General features: G+C 42.6%; 1 protein-coding gene across 1 annotated transcript; it reads left to right on the forward strand.

Moving 5' to 3' along the window:
- Positions 1-466: 466 nt before the first annotated feature.
- NDUFA12 (NADH:ubiquinone oxidoreductase subunit A12) lies at positions 467-12,660 on the forward strand. The gene is made up of 4 exons (XM_032207779.1): positions 467-598; positions 2,214-2,296; positions 3,291-3,378; positions 12,386-12,660. Exons 1-4 carry the CDS (start codon positions 510-512, stop codon positions 12,564-12,566), a joined length of 441 nt encoding a protein of 146 aa, XP_032063670.1. The 5' UTR covers positions 467-509; the 3' UTR covers positions 12,567-12,660.
- Positions 12,661-19,612: the final 6,952 nt, after the last annotated feature.

The following is a 19,612-nucleotide window of genomic DNA, read 5'->3' on the forward strand; positions in this document are numbered from 1 at the left end:
TGTTTGTTACCTTTTCTGATTGTACACATGTACATGTATAGGCGTACTCGGGTTTAGTATGTAAAGCAATGTTCTGTGTATTTAGAATGTTTGATGTTTGTGTGTGTGTGTTGGTGGAGCGTAGACTCCCCGCACACCCAGCGCTGTTTACTTGCCTTTTATACCTTTTACAAATATTCCTTTCATAAATATTGCTAAATTCAGATTGAGTTGAGACTTCATTTAAAACAATCCTAAAGAGTTACAGGCAGATTGTGGGGGCAGATTTGCAAAATCTACATGGTCTGGCCTTACTTATTTGTCTTACTTGTTACACAGCCAGCCCGCTCTGCTGTGAGGCGTCCCTGCCCACGGCAGGGGGCTGGGACCAGGCGATATTTGAGCCCCTTCTACCCACATCACGCCCTGAAGCCCTCACCCCCGGCGCCTCCCCGAGCCGCCCTGCCCTTCCCTTCCCCGCCCTGCCGGGATGAGGCGTGGGGCGGGCTCGGGGCCGGCGCCGCCCCAAGATGGCGGAGTACGTGCAGGTGGCGAAGCGAGCCCTGAAGCACCTCAGCGGCCACGGCGGGGTCCGCGGCGCCATTTGGCAGCTGCTGAGGTAACGGCGGGGCCGCGGCGCCCGGCGGGGGCGGCTCCGGGCTCCCCGCTCCTGCCCCGCCGCCCCCTGCGGGGTCACCTTGACGGGAGGGACGGGCCCCGGGGCGCCGTGCCCGCGGGGAGGGGGGGGACGGGACGGGGCCGGCTCTGTAGCGGGGCACGGAGCGGAGCGGGTGGGAGAGGTGAAACTGCACGGCCAGAGGGCTGCTGCTGCTGCTGCTGCTGCTGCTGCTGCTTCCTTGCCAGCAGCGGGCACGGCAGTGCAGGGCCGAGGGGCTGCAGAGTTCCCTGCTGCACCTCAAGGACTCGCGCTAGGATAAGCCAAGCTTTGTGCCCCCCCCCCCCCCCCCCCCAGTCATGGTAACAGCGCCTTCTCTGGTGTTTCTTGTGGCTTAATCTGTTTGTTCTGAGCTGTTTCTGCAATTTTTGGTTAGGCCTCAGCAGTGTTTTGGTGCAGCGGCTTACGTACATGCTTGCTTTGCTCGCTGGAGGGGCCTCACCTGATAAATCCTAGCAGCAGCGTGTGGGTTTTATTTTCCTCCACATGTCACTTAGTTAGCAGCTCGTTCCTGCTCTGTGACACCCAGGTGCTCTTCTTGGCCTTACAGTCACGGTGCTGCCGGTCTTATTAGTCTCCAGGTGCCATGACCTCGTGTGACCGTCATGCCATTGAATTTCCTTCTGGTGGCAAAAGAAAGATATTTGCAAGTTGGAGTATTAGGTTTCAACTGAGTGCCTCTCCTAAACACATCTTAATGCCTTGTCAGGGAGCGTTTGTGAATGAAAGGTGCCAGCACAGCCTGCGATCTATCCGCTAAGCAGAAAGGGGGTAGGCAGTGCTGGAGGCAGCGCTCTTCATTTTTCTTTTGGAAGAATGAAGACAGAAGAAAGGTGTGCTGGGTGCACAGTCATACCTGTTCCTCACGGCTGCACCAGCTACAAATGTTCTTGCTGCTGCTCCATCTCCTTTCAAGTTATTTAATCCTCAATCCTAGCTCAAGGAATAGAGTTGATGCTTACTGGAGGAGTGATCAAGAGACATCTTTCTTGCAACAATTACTGTGTTTAAGAAGTAGTAACTGGTAACTGGGAAAATGATTTACCCAAGTCAGAAGAAGTTTTCTTTGCAAGGGTTTTATGCCAAATTTCCTTGCTTTTCTTTATAGGCGTCCCACTGAGGAAGGTAGATCGAATTGTATGCAGTAGAAGTCAAGTTATTAAGGGTTTGCATGCCTGGAAATACTCTCCTTGCTCAGGGCTCAGTGTAATTGGCTGGGAAAGCCATCTCCTGCTCTGGAAGCCATAAATACTGCTTAGTGCTTGGTAACGGTATTGAGGGCATGAAGTTGGGACAAGGGCATAACAACTCTTCCAGGTTAGAGAAGGGAAGAAGGAAGGGAGAGAGCAGCAAAATGTCCATTCTTTTTATGAAGGTAAGATCTGGAGCTTGAATAATGTAGAGGTAACTGAGTTTTTCCTTGGCAGAGGAGAGCAGTGTCAGACGATAATCCTGTCTGGGACCTCTTGGTGAAAAATAAAAAAAAAAAATAAAATAAAAAAATCCAATTTAATTCTAGGACAAAGTCAATTAAAACTGTTGTTTTGGGAATTCACAGGGTCAATGACTTGAAGACTGGTACGCTGGTAGGAGTTGACAAATACGGAAACAAATACTATGAAGACAAAAGAAACTTCTTTGGTATGTGTGGTAACGTGAACACCTCCTGACTGGCCGCCCAACTTTGTATGGGTGGCTAGTGAATTAGGATTTATTGCCTGCCCAGCTTCCTTGCACTCGTGTAGGTCCTTAGAGAAGGAGCTTGTAGAAATGCCTTGACATCCTCTGCTTCTCTGCTGCTTCCCTCAGTTCCTTTGCAAACGTATTCAATCTGACTTGATAACTGTGGGATACATCTAAGCCAGTCAGGGGCTTTACATGCAGGTATGTCTTTATGGTAACGTGACTGAGAGCTGGATTTGATCCCAGACCCAAAAGCTGGAAGCTTACCAGGTGGGGGAAGAAAGAGAACTGCCTTTAAAAACACCTCACAGCTGGGCCTACTTGGATGATCACTTCAGGGCAAAGAAGCACAGGTTACCTTGATCTTCCTATTACCTTAAGCAAGGGGTTCTTAAATAATATCTGAAGGGTTCTTCAAAAGTTGGCAACTGCAACAAGTAAGGTGGCATGTAAGCAATTGATACTGGTTAGGCACAGCCCTACCTGCTGCAGGGGTCACTGGGGAAAGCAGAGCTGCTGGTAAACTTGTTGATTAAAAATAACAATAAAAGTAAGCTTGTGTGGCTGAAACTTAGTTTAATCTTAGGGTACTAATGGCAATGTCCTTTTGGAAAAGGCTTCTAATGGGACAAAAAAAAAATCTGTCTGAAAATCTTAGAAGTTCCTATTTCCATTTACTTACACAATAGCTATATTTGCTTTGTTGTGTGAGCATTAAGTTCTGTAAAATGTAAAAATGTAGAAATGCTGTGACAGTAGAAATACGGAGAACTCAGAAAAACAAAAACCTGATCTGCTTCATGGTCATAACTGTGCTACTCTTGAAATGAGTGCCCATAATAGTAGATTCTTTTAGGCAAAATACTTTGTTTTGCATTTTCATGAATTCTCTGCTTTATATGAAAATAATTTATTTTCTTAAGCTAATACAGCATTTTTTTGTTTAATTAAGGTCGACACAGATGGGTCATATATACTACTGAAATGAATGGCAAAAATACGTTTTGGGAAGTTGATGGAAGCATGGTGCCCCCTGAGTGGTAAGCCTTTTAACTTAATGTGGGCAAATTGTGTAATTGCCTGTACGTTTCCTTGTATTACATAGCAGAAGAAAAGAAAATACCATTATTTGGTAATAAGTTTTTGTGGATGCCGTTATCATTGTGTATGACAAGAAGGCTGCAGACTGGTTAATTTTAATGTAGAAGGGATTTTGTTGGAGGTTTACGTTGTGGAAGGAAGGTACTGTTCAATAGGGTGCTTCCATAGATGAAGAGGTTCTTCCTCAATTAAAACAAATATTGGTGAAGACATTCTGTGATTAAACCGTTTATTGGTTAATGAGCAATAGGAGAAAGCTGATCTAAAACCTAGGGTGCTATTAGCTACTGTGTCCAGGAGTGCTCTGTGCAGGTGTGAGGTGCCTGTTCTTGCAGGTTAATGCAGTTAACACTTTCTCTTTCATCTCCAATGAGAGTTTGATGGCCTTGTTTTTTTTTTTTTTTTAAAGATGATATTAAAATTTAAAATCTTCACCACTAGCACATTCATTCCAGTCCATGCTGGTCCATACTGACTGCATAATAACTGCTTTTAGGATCTACTTTTTATCCTTCGAGCTGTAAGACTATGCCTGTTCTCAAGTTTCTCCTAATCTTGACGTGCTGTTAGTTTTTGTTCTTTCTTGTGTTTATGTGTTGTGTCCTTACAAACCACAACAAATAATTTCTTCCTGAGTATCAGTCAGGTTTCTAGGGTAAGCAGTCCTGCATTCCAAGATATTTTTGTCAGGTTCTGCAGTACTTCATAAAAAATTGCTGATAAATTCATATATCCCATGGCAACCTTGGATATTTATTAATTCTTATGTAGGAATCCTGGCTTTGTGATGCATGTAAATCATTGAGCTGTAATTCTACACTTTTTAGATAAGTTTTTCAAAATTGAAGTATTTTGACTCATAATAAACATCTTTTAAATTGTAATTTTTTTCCATCTGATAGTATACTATCATAGACTTTTAACATGGCACAGATGTCTAATTTGAGACTTAATTCATTGTAGGAGTTGCTGTGCACGGAGCTCTGGTGTTGTACAACCACACAAGAAACTGACTTTTTTGAACCCCCAGTTTTGTTGGAGATTGGACTGTGTAAAATTGCTTCTTTTAATAGTTTCAGTTGTTACATAGTGTACTAATATCTGGCCTGCCACTTTTAAAAATGTTTCTTCGTGTGTTAGCACTTTCCTTCAACAGATGGAAAACTGAACATTTGTCACCCTTGGGTCAGTGAAGACGTATATCAAGTACGATCATAACAGTTGGGCTGTGATCTGAATGCTGCTTCTAAACACTGGTTTTTGACTCTGGGTTTTAGTTAATTCATCTTGGTGGAGCGTTGCATGGGTTTGCTGTCATACCCTCTGCAGGTGGAAGCAGGTTTTATCGTGTTGTTTATGCCAGTGTTACTTTCAGAAAATATTTTGCAATTGTCATGACTAAAGATGGCACTTCTAACAAAATCCTGGTTTAAGACCAAGACTAACTTAGAGATTTCAGATTTTCCTTTTTTTAGTGATAATGCTAGCTAGTTTATAATGATTTTGCAGAATTCTTATAAAAATCCTACTGTATGCCTATGTATAGCCATACTATTTTAATTGGGAAGAATAGAGAGCACAGCAGATATGCAGGAAAAACGTTTTCTTCTTTTATTCAATGTAAGTCATACTACAGGTAGGTTTTCTCCATGTTTCTGGTTGTTGAAGACACCGTGCCATCCTGAAGGGTGATTTTGTGGTCAGCGATGTGCATTCGGGATTGTGGAATATGAACAACTGCTGAGATACAGCCAGATGAACCTTGCATTTCATGCATCATGAGTTGGGAAGGAAAGAAAAAAAGAAAACATTGGTATATTGGAAAACTGTGAGAACAGCTGTCTTGGAAAAAAATTAAAATAGGAGTTAATTAAGCCAGCATTTACATTCCATCAGGTATTGGAGAAAAGGAAAAAAGCAGCAAGAAGAAACATCTCATATGTAATGTAGTGTAGCACCATTTTTGTGAACTACTGAATGTGTTCAGTATTCTAAAATAATTGGTGTAAGATTTTTGACAATGGATGCATTGAAATCACAGTGTGAAGGAAATCAGGAGTTGTTTTGACATGATTTCTATACAGGGAATTGGGAATGCAGCTGTTCTGAAGTTGCCTTGCGGTTTATTTTGATTTATCTTATTTAGCCTCTTTCACTCTGGGTTTTCTTATCAAAATCAAGATGACTATATCTACTTTGTTCAAGACAAGTTAATTAGATTTTTTTTTTTTTAAATCCTTTCAATACTTGTGGAATGATTAGTATGAAACTTCTTGTAGTGCTGTGCAGCATATGGGGCTTTTTTTCCCTGGATAAAGATGTCTTTTATGCTGTTAGCTTTGAAAGCCAAAACCTTTGTTTCATCTCCTAATGTATAGGGCGTGTATTTTGGTGGAACTCCATTTTTTTAACACGCTGATTGTGTGAACATACAGTGATAAAGTTGTATCTGCTCATACCAGTGCACAGGAGCTCTGTATTTAGTGCTTTCATAGACCTTGCCATTAAGAATTGCTCTAATTGTTGCCCTGTGTATTGAGCTCATTGCCATTTTATTGCTACTTTAGAAAGGTCTGTATCCCTTTTGGTTCTTCCTTCATTCGTCTCCCAACCTAAAAGTATTAAGGTTAGCAAATCGTCTCCAGGAGCCTTCAGGTGATGTTCTTTTTGCACAACTGGCATGTGCTGGCATTCACTTGCTGTCTTAACTTGGCATACAGATTTACTCATTACAAGCAAAGCTTTCTTCTATTGGCTCAAAAATAATCAAAAAAAAAACAACCAAGAAGCCGGTAAAGATAAATGACTTTCAGGTTTTAGTATTTTGTACTTTTGCCTCTGTAGAAAAGCTTTTGAAAGTATTCAGGGAAGAAAATCCTAAAGTTACGATCAAGAGGAACCTTTCCTAATGTGACCCTTTATGAATCTCTGAACAGGCAGTAAACACCAGTCAGGGTACCAAAACTATTTTCACAAGCAAAACAGTTTTTGTAGTAAAAAGAGAGGGGAAAAAAGGCTATCTTGAATGTGTTCTTTGTGATAATAATCCAGCTTGCTCTTTTCTAAGGCAAGGGTTATCATCTCTGCTAATTCTGTCCACCCCCCTGCAGAAGCTGGTTTGGATCAGAGGCGAGCTGAGGCCTGGCTGAAATGTGCTGAGAAAAGCTGTTAGTAAGGAGGTGTGCTTAAAGCAGCGTTAGCTTTTCTCTTTCTCCCTTAATCAGGGGCTGCACAGAGAGTTGAAATAGCAGGGCTGTAAAATACAGGTGAATGAGTCAAAGAGCTCAGTGCTGCTATTTCATGGATGTGATTACCGGCTGCAGACTATCTGCCCTTGTTAGTTCGGCAGAGTAGCAAGTTGTGTTGTCTCACTCTGTGATCAGAAGTGACTTTTTTCAAAGGTGTGAAATCGTGTGGTTGGGTGCGGGGACAGAGGGCAAGACCCTGCCCTCCTGGCACCACTAGCCACTCACTTTATGGCACGCAGGAGAGCAGCAGGCAGTGCTGCAGGATGATCGAGTGTTGGGGGGTGGCAGGTTGAGTAAATCCCCATTGCCATACTGCTGAGAAAGAAGTGTGCCTTCCTGAGGAGCAGAAAGTACTGCCTGCCCTCATGCAAAGCAGCTCTTCCTTTCTGCTTAGTACCTGGAAGACTTCATGTAGGATGTGGTGCTCAGCTCTGGGTACTGTGCTCTTCTGGGGAGGACGCAGGGTAGGGGTTTATTTGTTTGAAAATATACTTTTTTATATTTATTTAAGATTTTATTAATCTAAGCCACAAACAAGCAAACTGGACCAGTGGAAGAAGCTTAGGGAAGAGCAGCGAGGACCATCAGACCTCCAAGGATGGTTGAAAAGAATTGTTTGCTTAAGAAGTAGAGAAATGACCATAGATATAACCCTTAAGCAATTAATCTTTTGCAGAGGGGAAAGGCACAGGCTGTCTTCCAAAGATAGATGGGTAGAGTAGGAAGTAGTAGGTTTAGGTTGCAGAAAAGGAGGTCCAGATTGGACATAACTATCCTTACCACTAAAAACTTCTGCTCATCTTCACCAGTGTAACTTGGTTTGGGAAGATTAGTAAGCCAGCGTCACATCAGTTTTGTAACAACTTCAGTAGGTGTCTGCTGGGAGCAACGTGGATGCAGCTGATACTTCCTTGGATCTAGAGCTTGTGCACAGTGTTCAAATCCCTTCCAGGCTTGTACTTCTTGGTTCTTTGCTTCTCGCAAATAAGACATTTTCCATTATTTCCAAAGAAACGAGGTGAGGGGAGAGGACTAAGCATCTCACTGTCCTTAATCTGTTTGGGATCAAAGAGAGTACCATTATTCTTCCGCTCCCCAAATTCTCTATATCAGTCCTGATTTTCAGGCTATGTTCATTTCTCATGCAGAAGTTCCCTGCACGTCTGCCTGTTCCTGTCGTGGATAGCTATTAATTAACTGTTCGGCAGTCAGCTCATCCTGAAGCTCTGGCTGGAATTTGGAGGAGCACAAGTTTGCATTTGGGGAATTCTGAGAGGCTCAGACTGAGCCCGCGGAGGGGCAGCTTAGAACCCAGTTTTCCAGTTTCAGCAGGGCTGTGCTGTCAAATAAGGCTGCTTCGTAGGAGTAAGGTCCATAAGGTCCATGCAAGCTGAGACCTGATATCCTTCTGGATGCTGGAGGCTTGATTCCTTTGTATCATATTCAAAGCCTTTCGTGACTGGCTGCATACCTTTTCTTAACCATTTTCCTGGTTAATGCAATTTGAATTGTGTTGGATTTGCTCAATATACGTTATGTGCCGTGGAGAAAGCAGCACAGTAATTGCAGAGTAGTTTTCTCCTTTCTTGGGAGCGCTTTGTTTTGCCAGCATCGTTCGCTGTGTGTGCAGTGTTTGTCCAGCACTTCAGTGTTTGTTTCCTCGTAGTGCAAACCTGACATCTTTGGAAGGAGCTATAGGAGTGCTAACTTCGTACAATAAAATTTCAAATTTAACTTCATTTCAGTAATCTACATCCTCTTTGTTAGCTGATCTGACAGCTGAAGGAGGGAGGAATGTGGCATCTCAGTGCTAGCACACCAAGAAATGTAAAAGAATGTGCTACTCTCCTGTAAAACCGCTGCTGTTCAAGAGTACCTGCAAGGAAAACAAAAAGATTGATCAGGAAAGGAAGGAGAGGGAGAGAGGAAATAAGATTTTCATCCCTTCAGTAGATTTACAATAAACTTGTGGGCTTTCTAACTAGATTTAATGCTGGTGTAATGCTTTTAGGTAAATGGGTTAGTCACATTGTACAATGGTATCTTAGGGTAGCTTGCCTGAGAAATTGGGTATCTCCCATATATATACAAATAAAGATGTTTCTTGTCCTTTTTAACTTCCCTTCCAACACACTAACCTGGAAAAATAAGTGAGGACCATCTTTAAAATAGTTTGACTAGCATCTTAAGAGGATCTCTTGATGTTAAACCCCTGGTTTCTTGCTCACTTGAAGTACTTGGGAAAGCACCAAAATAGTTCTGCCGTTTGACCATAACACACATCTTTGCTTATCTTTTGTCTTAACGCAACAGAGTTAACTTGCTGGAGAAGGAGGAGATGCTATCAAGCTGGCAGCCTTCCTGAACTTACGTAGACAGTGCCCGAACTTTGCAGATGCACATATGGTAGTAGCTACACAGTTTGTATGGCATCGGTGCTTGTTTGACAGCTTGTACATCATATAATTGGCTCCGGTCCCTTGTAGCTTAAGTTTGAAATCTCCTTGCTTTTAAATATTTGTCTAAGACTTGGGAGAAGGTTCTGCAGAGAGCATTTGAAGGTATGTTGATGGGTGTCTCATCTGTTCACCCAAGCAAAAGACCAGAGAGAGGCTTTACTCTCCTCAGACTGCTTGGTAGTTACTTTGCTCTGAGGCTCAGGAAGCTGCTCCAGCCTCTCCAGAGTTTTATCTTTCTTATTTTCTTTGCTGTAAGTCATCTGCTGCTTTTGTAGGTTTTAAGTCATTAGTTGCTTTTGAATCCTATTCTTCCATGCGTGGATTTATGGGTAAAGTTTGTATAGAAATCTGGCCATCTGCAAGATGTCAGATCTCTTTATTCATGCTGTTCTGTCGAGTGCATGAAAAGCTTTTCTTGAGCATCTGGGAGGAGAGCCTATGAGACATCAGGGCTTCAAAGGACTCTTTCAGGGAAGTTGTCAAGGGGAAAGTCTTCCCAAAATAAAGTTTTCAGTTCTTGTTTTGCTTAAATGGGGAGTGGATTACAACAAAATCTCTTCTGGAGATGAGTGTTTCAGTACCTGTGACTGTACTGCCATTTCTCACAGGTAGGCAATTTTGTTTCTACTTCTCAGTGAGAAAGTGGAATTTTAAGGGGGCTTCTTCTGCAGATCCTTTTAAACTTGAGCTCAATTTAATGTTGATGTTTTAGTGTCAGAAAATCCTGAAAACTAATGACGTAATACTTGGACTACTCCAAAATACTGCGTGTTAAGAGACCTCATCGATTTAGTCTTAGAAAAACTGCAAAGTTTAAATTACAGAATAATACTATCCTGTGTTGTCATCCGGTTTAAATGGGCAAATAAACTCAGTGTTAACATAATTACTTTCCCATTTCAAGGAGTGCATGTATGCTGTATATACCCTTGAAATGAAAGAAGTGCTGGGCATCAAGTAAGCTTGAAATGTAGTCAATTTAAACTAAGCTTTCATACATGTTTGTGCTCCACCTGCCCCAGCCTGTCTTTCAGGGCCTTTGTAACTGCATTTCTAGCCAAGAAAACAATTTTCTTTTTTGTCCTGGTGATTTGTATGGCTCTCAAGGGAGTGGGAGGCTTGGGAGGATGGTGAGGCTTGGTGACAGGTGCAAAAATAGGATTTTGCTTGCAGGATTCCTATCTGCTATTACCAGAAATGTCAGTAGGTGAAGGTGTACGTGGTTAAGTTGTCTCCGCATGTTACGGTGAGCGAGTTTGAAGAGCTGAGTGCAGTGATGCAAAGCATTTTGATATGCAGTCAATAGTCAGTGCTGGCAGGATGCGTATGGATACTTGGATCTTGTCCCTACATCCTGTGCCACAGGTCTGTTTCTTTGTATTACCATTGGAGAGCTGGCTTATAGGGTCTATGATCTCACCTCTGTCAAATCAGCTGTTTTACAGTGCTTTTGCTGACCTTGGTGCAAGCCCTCATGGGACAAGTGATGTCCTGCATAATGGGAAGCCTGCTAGCATGCAGAATCCTTTTAATGGCTTTGATCTGGTACGGTGCCTTTACAGAAGGTCAGAGCTTTGTGTAAGGTGGCCAGGGCACCGTCAGAGGCATGTAATACCAGATCTGAAATCAAGCAAGGCCTGATCCTATATCCTCGGGCCATAGCATGACTGATGGAGGTGCTGTGGGGCCTCCTCCTTCCAGACAGAAATCATTGCCCCCAATCTTTATTTTAATAAAAGTAGTAGAAGTGTAGTTCAAGTGATAGCAGACTTACAAAGGGGAGTTGGGGAAGAGAGGGATCCTCCTCCTATCCGTGTTGCATTGTGTCAGTCTGAAATTGTGTATAATCTTCAAACTCATCAGTGGATTATTTTTTTCTCATGAGAGGAGGTTCTTTACCTCTGAACAAGCTTTTTCTTATTTTCAAAAGTTCTTATGCTTCCATCCAGTTTTGTATTCAAGTCAGTTTCCTGGCAGTTGTTAGTCCTACAATGTGTGGCTTTCATTTGAGGCTTTTGTTTATTTTTCTTTTTTCTTGTAAAAAATATGTCAGCCATATGTTCATTCTACATGAAATTTTGTTCTAAAGTTATATCCAAAGTTGGGATTTTTTTCTAAATAAATGTTTAGAAGCTACTTGACTGAAAATTATTCAGCCTTCTGTAGAGCCCTTCGGATTAAAAATATACTTGTCAGTCAAGCACATGCATCTATTTCATACTACTTTTATTGTGGTTTTGTATTGATGTATCAATGAAGTTTGCAGGAATGGTTGCTAAAGGCTGAAGATATAATTTTTATGCTTTCTGATACCTGGAGTTAGAGGGGTTTTTTTATTTTTAGGTGAAGTCTTTGGCAAAAGCTGATTAGCAGAAGCTTCTTTTTAAGTCTGTTTCAGTAAAAATATAGATAGGCTTGCAAAAAACTCACTTCTGTCATTATATGTACTTCATGCTGCGTGCATAGTTAATTGGCATATAATAAAAGTGATTCAGGTTTGAAAGTTGCTTTGGTCACTGAAATAGAAATGAGGTGAAATCAATTCTTGCTGTTTTGTTTCAGTAAATTATTATGGAAAGTACTTTGCTTGATCATTAATGTTATTTGCACAGGGGCGGGTTGACCTTTAGTTCATAGGTAAAGGATAATGGCTGTAATGACTTGGTAATTACCCCGTTACTGACTGGTATTACACAAATTCATTGTGGAGTCAGTAAACATTTACATGATTGTTCTAGGTGAATTTGCATCATTAGTCTGTATTTCCCAAGTGGCAGCGTCGTGAAGGCTTTGGAGATGGGTATAGAAACTGTTGTACAGAATAGTCTTCTGCTTAAAACAAACAAAAAAAAACCCAAACACTTGGTTTTGCCCTCTGTAGTGCTTGCCTTGAACTAGCTGGATTGTTAAGGCTATACAAAGGTAACAACAAAATGCTCCCTGCCCAGAGACCTTTTGATCTAAGCCTACAAGGGAACAGGAAATTGAAATTCAGGTGTACTTTCACTTCCTTTGAAGCAGAACTTTTATTTGTCAGTTACATTGCTGAAATTATTTTACATCATTATCCTGTAGTCTCATTCAAAGTTATACTAGAATAAAATCAGCTCTGTCTGGCTCCCTTCAAAATAAATTCTTTCTTTCAGCGGAGAGGACCCTTGGGAGTCAGGTGGAAGGCTTGTTATAGATCATGTAGTGCTCCTTAATGTGTCTTAACAATGTTTCTTTTTCCTCCTAAGGCATCGTTGGCTTCACTCGATGACGGATGACCCTCCAACTACTCATCCACCAGTTGCTCGTAAATTTATCTGGGAGAACCATAAATTCAATCTGAGTGGTACTCCTGGGCAGTATGTACCTTACTCTACTACACGCAAGAAGATACACGAGTGGATCCCACCTACTACAGCCAGCAAATAACAGCAAAAAAAGGAAATCATTTGCCTCAACTTTGGCTTTCAGTGTAAATTGTATCTCATTGGTTTTGTTTAAAATAAAAACCTCCTATAACTGCTATGGTTTAGTTTATTGAGCTGGGGGGGGAATCAAATGAGAAAACACTGGGAAGATGTAGAGGACAGAATACATGGCAAGTCTTCATTTCAATAAGATAGTGGGCTTTTTGTCATATTATCAGTGACTCTTGTCTTTACAAGTGGTTCTCAAACTTTTTTTAGCATGCTAATCATTCCTGTGGCAGTTTGTTCTCACCACTCAAAAGACTACAAATATAAATTTGAAATACATGATCTTAGCCTTATCCTATTACATCCTTTGCATGGCATATGATGTATACTTCCTGTACTATTTCAGGAAGCAGTCTGTTTAAATATTTGCAAGTCAAGTTAGATTAAGGCCAATCAAGGATTATGGTTTTTATTCATAAATTTCTTGCGCATGGGTATGTGTTGCTGTATTTTAATATGGTGTGATAGGTAGTATAAAACATGTAAGGCTACAGTAATCAAATTATATCCTGTTCCCCAAGAAAAGAACCATAAGCAGGCACAAAAGCTGTTCCCTGCTTCTGTGTATCATCACTGACCACGCAGTGTACTGGTTTTAGACTCAGACCCATGAGCGTTGTCAGTAGAAAACTTGGTTAAAATTGCCGGTCAGGTAGACTTGTAGGGGTGTTTAACTTCTTGCTGTATGGTGCCCAGCCAGCAATCTTGCTGACTCGAGCAAGTACAAAGATTGGACCCTGTCACAAAGATTTTATTGGTTGCTGCTGTGCCATTGGGTTTCATTAGAAGGGTGTGGGATGGGATGTTTGTCCTGCTGTGACAGGACCTTAAAGTTCTGTGGAAGTTTCGGAGTACATACTGCAGGAGATTGAGAAGCAAAGTATACCAGAACCCATTCTCAAAAAAGTAAGTAATTTGCAATTTAAAGAGATATGGGACTGTGGCAAAAAATACATGTATATATCAAAACAACATCTTCCCTCTTGCCCCTGCTTCATAGGCTCAGCCTCACTTCTTCATTCCTCCACCATTTCCTGCCCCGTAGAACATCTGGGAATGCCTGGTTACGGTCATTTTGCAAGTTTGCCTCTGATGATACCTTCTCCTCATGCTTTGCCCCGTGCTGTGTGGGCTCTCCATGGGCTGCGCAGGAATCTCCTCCAGTGTCTGGAGCACCTCCTTGCCTGCTTTCTGACCTTGCTCACATTGCTGCTTCTTGCTGTTTCTCCTCTCTCTCTGTAGTGTGTTTTCCCTTTCTTTCCTGTGCTATCACTGAGGCGCCATCACTGAGGTGCCGCCATCTTAGCTCCTGGCCCAGCCCTGCCCTGTGGTGGCACCGGCAGAGCGCGACCCTGGCCTTGCCTCACAGGGGAGCCCCGCAGCCCCCTGACAACTTCTTTTATTGCCCTACCTGGTCTTTGTAGAAACTGCTATTTCTGACAGCGGGAAACAGCACTTTGAGAGCTCCTAACGTAACTGAAAAGGGTAATGCTTAATTTACGTTAAAAGCACAGAGCACAACCAAAAAGCAGATCGCGCCATACTGAGCAGCATGTATAGGAAGGACTCGTTCAATACTTCCAACTTGGGAAATTAGTTGACCTCGAGAACCAAATTTCTCCCAGAGTTGTTTAAGACCTTCATTACCAACATTCATCTCTATTTGTCCTACAGGCACATGCCTGGGTAGAGCAATTAACTCTTAATAGTTTTAGCCTCTACAATTTTAATGCGTTTTTACCTATTTCATGCCTCTTCCTCTTCTTGTGTGTTTTTTCTTTTTTGAGATTGCAACCTCAACGCATACCAGCATGTGCAGTTGGGAATATTTTCCTGCATTTAGGGAACAGACAGTAATGTAGTAGCTTTCTACAACTTCTCTTCTGAAGAGACAGGCTCAGAGGTGGTACAGGTCTTTGCTGTCATCCGGGACTGAGATGTTGAGGGAGCGCCATTTTTATAGTTTGATTCGGCTTTGCGTGCAGCAATGCTCCAACAGAAAGGAACAGCAGGAAGACAGCTTTTCCTCCTGCCCCGTGGAGCTGAACCAAACCTAGGATTTGGCCGTTCAGTCTGGAAAATGCCATCAGTCACGTTTCTGGAGAGCACAGAAACCTGCTGGTCCTGCATTAACCCACAGGGACCATACGTGCAGGACTTCAGAAGCAGAATGTCACTGGTAGTGCCTGTAACATTGCTTCCTCAAGGGAGATTGCAGAAAATATGTACAGGAAACAGAGTGAACGTATGAAGGAACAATAGCGGTCTTTCACAGGGCTCTCTGTAAACTCTCCTGTGATTCAGCCCTTTTATCAGCAACCTCCTTCACTTGCGGAAGTTCACCTTTGCTGATGATATCTGTCTCAGTAGATGGAGGATGCTCAATCGCTTTCTGGTTTAAATGACATTTTAAATGCCAAGCTGGCTGAGTGCTGCGGCAGATGGTGTCTGCAGTCAAGTGCAACTGAGGCAATGACAGGAACATTCCCCTTACACTAAATGTGGCTTTAAAAGAGGCAACTTTGACACACAAACTGTGTCCCATTAAGAAGACAAGTATTTCCTCCAGGAGCAGCAGTGCTGAAACTTGCTTTTATTTTAAAGCTGTGTCCTTACGAGTACCTTTGTGCGTCCCCACAGTCTCGGCCAGCCTCCCATGTCCCCTGGCCCCTCCACTGCGGTGACTCTGCCTGTGGAGTTCGCCACGGCCCTGGTAGCACAACAGGCCAGGCCAGCACTGCCTTGCCATTAAAGAGTTGCTCCATCAACAGCATCCATCAGCAGCACACTGCTCACTGGGCCTTTAGATTTTCATCTTAAGGACCAAAAATCACCCTGGTTGTGCAGGTTTGGAGCAGGTGGAGGTTGCCTTGCACACAGAGGTCCTGTGCTGTAGGTGAGTACCAACAACACTGCCCAGTGCTCTCCTGGGACTTGATATGGGCTTTGATGCTGGAAGCAGCTAATGAATCTGCAGTACCCCTGTTTGGCAAAATGTCTTCACTAGCAGGGAGGCTAATGGCAGCCCAGGTGTCCAGACGTGCCTCAGCGAGCACTTGGGGAAGGGAAGGGCTCTGCTGCTCAGCCCTGCTCAACCTGTACAGGGGCTGGGGTCCCCGGGGGCCTTCCTGATGCCGCACAGCTGGCACCAGAGCCAGGTTTGGCCATGTCCTTCCCCTATGGTTTTGAGTTGCTTGAACCCACCTAATGTCATGGCCCAAAATAATGGGTTTTGTAAATGCTCAGGAACACTTCTTGGCTTTGTTCACATGACAAATACCAAAGCATGTCTTGAGAAAAAGGCAGTGTTTTTTTTTAAATTTATATATATTATATATATATATATATATTTAAAGAGGCCTGTAAGACTTACATTTATACTTTCCTACATGTGTTTTACTAAGAGGTTTAGAGGTTTTGGTTCAGGATTTTCCTCCTATTAAATTTCAACAGACAAAAAAAAATAAATCAGAGCACAGCTACAGGTGTGCTAAGCAATACGTGTATACATAAATGTGCGTAGATATATTTCTGCTATGAAAAAATAATACCAGATTTAGTATAAAGATATTTAGTTGTAAATATGTATTACAAAGTTTCTAACAAAGCTAAACTTCATGAAATTGTGAGCCTATGTAAAACAAGCTAAAAACTGATATTTAAATCAAAGCTTCTTATGTGTTAATTGGAAACATGAATCACTTAAATTTATAGTCTCATCTAAGTTGGAAAAGGCCTTTAAGATCATTGAGTCCAACCATCCACCTAACACTACAAGTCCACTGCTAACCCACGTCCCTTAGTGCCATGTCCACACATCTCTTCAATACCTTCAGGGATGTTGACTCCCCCAGTCCCCTGGGCAGCCTGTTTCAATGCTTGACCACCATCTCCATTAAGAAATTCCTCCTGATCTCTAAGCCTCCCTTGGTGCAACCTGAGGCCATTGCCTTGCAACCTATCACTTGCCACCTGTGAAAAAAGCCCAACACCCTCACTGCTGCCTCCTTTCAGGTACATGTAGGCAGTGATGAGGTCTCCCCTCATCCTCCTTTTCTCCAGACTAAACCACCCCAGTTCCCTCAATTGCTCCTCATATATCTTGTTTTAGATCAGTTTATCCTGCACTACAAACCTGGTAAGGCAGAAGACATTGATGCTGCAATGAAAATTTTCTTTTGTGTTCATACGAGTGAAAATAAGAGTTATGTGAAGCGCTTGCTAATTTTTTAAGTGGGTATTTAGATCAGGAGCAATGATTAAGGGGCAACTTCACACACTGTTTCTAAAATCCAAAATGTTTTAGAATTTGTTCTGATTAAGAAATATATGCAGCAAATTAGAATTTTAGGAGCTTATCTTTTACTTTATGTAAATTACCCACAAACAACTGCATTAAGTACTTAGTGTAATCTAATCTCTGTAATAACAACAGTGGATACAGAATCTATTGAAATGATCTGTAGTACCGTCAGCACCACTTAAGCAAATAGTAAATCAAGAGACTTCTGTTTTACATTGATTTATGTTGGTAGAATATTGTACCTATTTGTTTCTCTTTGCCTGCAGGGTAATATATATTTTCTGTTCCTCTAATGGACTGCTTCATTTTTACCTATGATACATATTTTAAATATTAGTTTTAGATAAAGTGGTTGCGGGGCTGTTCTGTTTCCTTCATAGCCCGAAGGATTTGTAGTTGATGGAACAGCAATCCATCAAAACACAGCCTGTATTTAACAGATGAAGTCTCATGCGGTTGAGCATTCAGACACAGGCCTATTAATAGTTTGTTTTTTGAGGGTAACCATCCATAAAAATTCAATGAGGCAAAACCAAGTTCAGCAATATCTGTCTGTGTGGCGCTTCCCCCATGCCTTGCAGCAAAACAGTGTCCAGAGAAAGCAAGAAAACACTAATGTGTTTTAATTTGAGGCAGCTGTGTTAAAAAAGAAAAGAGCATTTGTTTACCCTGGGTATTTGGGAGTTCATGGGGCTGCTTAGCTTTTTTCTGTGGAAAGTAAAGTGCAAGGGTGGTAGAGGATGAGCATCAGGTACGTGTCACTTGGCCACAAAGCAACCGTGGTTGACACAAGCAGCAAGTTTCTTTTCTGTGGCACCTCTTGACTTGACCTTGAGCATCTCCAGCCTGAGCTCCAGGTCTCTCTGGGCCCCAGCCGAGGGGTGCTTTGGCCACTTGGCACAAAGCCACCCTGAGACAGAGCCACCTCTGCCTCTGCTGGGGGAGGTCACCTCCAAACCTCAAAGTGAGCCTCATCAGTGCGGGTCTGAATAAGGTGCTGGAAGCCAACAGCCCTCCTGGCCTTCTGCATATATCAGAACTTAATTTCTGGATGTCTGTGCCCAGAAAGTCCATTAACAACGTGAATCTATTCAGAAGAGCAATTCTGAAAATAGAAAATTCAACAAGGGAGTGGTGCTATCTCCAATGTCACGAGCGTGAGGTGACACCAAGAGCTCTGCCCGGCATCTGGGAGCCGTGGTGGCTTCAGAAGTCTCTCCAGCTGGAGCCTGGCCAGGCAGTCAGAGAACAATTTGCTCCATTCAAAAATTCTCTATTTGCTGTGAATAGCTATTAAAAGGGAGAAAAACCCACATCCTCTAAAATAAGCCTGCTACAGAGCTACAGATTGCCCAGAGGGAGCATATACATCAAGGGACGAAGTGATGTTTGTGTATTTAGATAGCAAGAAATTAAATCACGAAAAGTGAAGCAAGATTTAGATTTCTTACATTGGGGTGTGAAAAACTCAGAGCATTTACACATTTAAAAGAGGAAGAGTAAGGGAAATATCTGGCTTTATTTCTGCTGCCTTAGAGAAAGCTTTCTGAGCTGACAGTCTCAGCCATGAGAGTTAAAGCCCTGACCTGGGAGATTCATAGGGAGGTGATACCAGCTCAGACACAGAGATGAGATAAAAGCCATTGGCTGCAGGACAGGACCCAATCTTAGGCTATCTGAAAGAGCTCAGCCTGAAGGTGCTCATACTATTTTTTTTTTTAAAAAAAAAACAACATTAACAAGAAACTCAGATTGAGAACTATTTGGCTTTCCTATAATTCTTGTTGTTTAGCTTGCATCCTCCTCCAGCAGGATCTGGTTTCATCGTTGTAAATGAGCAGTTTCAGTCTGGGGCTCTCCGGCCTGCTGTGCTGTTGCTGTAAATGCTATCAGGGAATGGTAATTTGGCTTTTATGATCTTCAGATGATTTCTGAGGGACTTCAAATGGTGAACTTCAAATGATTTCTGATGGATATTTTCTGATTATTTTTTCTTCAAAATAATGTCTTACCATCTGTTGGTCTTTGGGTTTTAAAGCGCGGTTTGGCCATTACAGTTTACATTTGAAAACCAGCAGCAGAGGCAAATGCATGCTGTCAGAACCACTTCAAACACTGAAAAAAGAATCCATGATTAATTTAGTTCTTCAGTCATTTCTGCTAATTGGTAGCAGCAAGACATAATTTGGCACTGGATGAATTCCTGCCCTTTTCAGCTCCGTGCTGTCCCACACATCACAAGCTCGCTTTGGCCGGTGCTGGGCGTGGGGCCGTGACTGCTGGCGGTGCCCCTATCACCCAACACAAGCTGGTTCCAGAAAATGCACATGGAAACAGCCACGTCTCCCTCGTGGCCAAGCACAGACCGGATTCTCCAAATCCAAGCTGTGAGCGCAACTGTGTACCTACAAAAGCAGAGCGGTGCGCAGTAATTAATGTGCACTATAGCAGTTGTCAGATTACATTGAGTAAGCTTTTGTTTCTTCTAAAAGCCAAGCAGGATTTTACCTGTTTTTGTAGCTCCTATTAAGGGGATTGTAATTGCTGTTGGTACTGAGCAATAGGAAGACACAAGTCGTAGGTGCCAGCGTGCCAGCCCAGGCCTGATTGCTGTGACGGGTCTTCTGCCCACTCGTCTAACTCCACACTGAGCAAAAGGATGCACAGCTACTCGTGCCCTCATGTCACAACACGTA

Source organism: Aythya fuligula, chromosome 1 (assembly GCF_009819795.1).
Source record: "Aythya fuligula isolate bAytFul2 chromosome 1, bAytFul2.pri, whole genome shotgun sequence".
In the NCBI taxonomy this organism is placed as follows: domain Eukaryota; kingdom Metazoa; phylum Chordata; class Aves; order Anseriformes; family Anatidae; genus Aythya; species Aythya fuligula.

What these genes read in the sequence shown, in the direction of transcription:
- NDUFA12 (XM_032207779.1), top strand. Translation starts at nt 510, where the DNA reads ATGGCGGAGTACGTGCAGGTGGCGAAGCGAGCCCTGAAGCACCTCAGC. An exon ending in AGACAAAAGAAACTTCTTTG is followed by an intron (nt 2,297 to 3,290) that starts GTATGTGTGGTA and finishes TGTTTAATTAAG; the next exon opens with GTCGACACAGATGGGTCATA. An exon ending in AGCATGGTGCCCCCTGAGTG is followed by an intron (nt 3,379 to 12,385) that starts GTAAGCCTTTTA and finishes TTTCCTCCTAAG; the next exon opens with GCATCGTTGGCTTCACTCGA.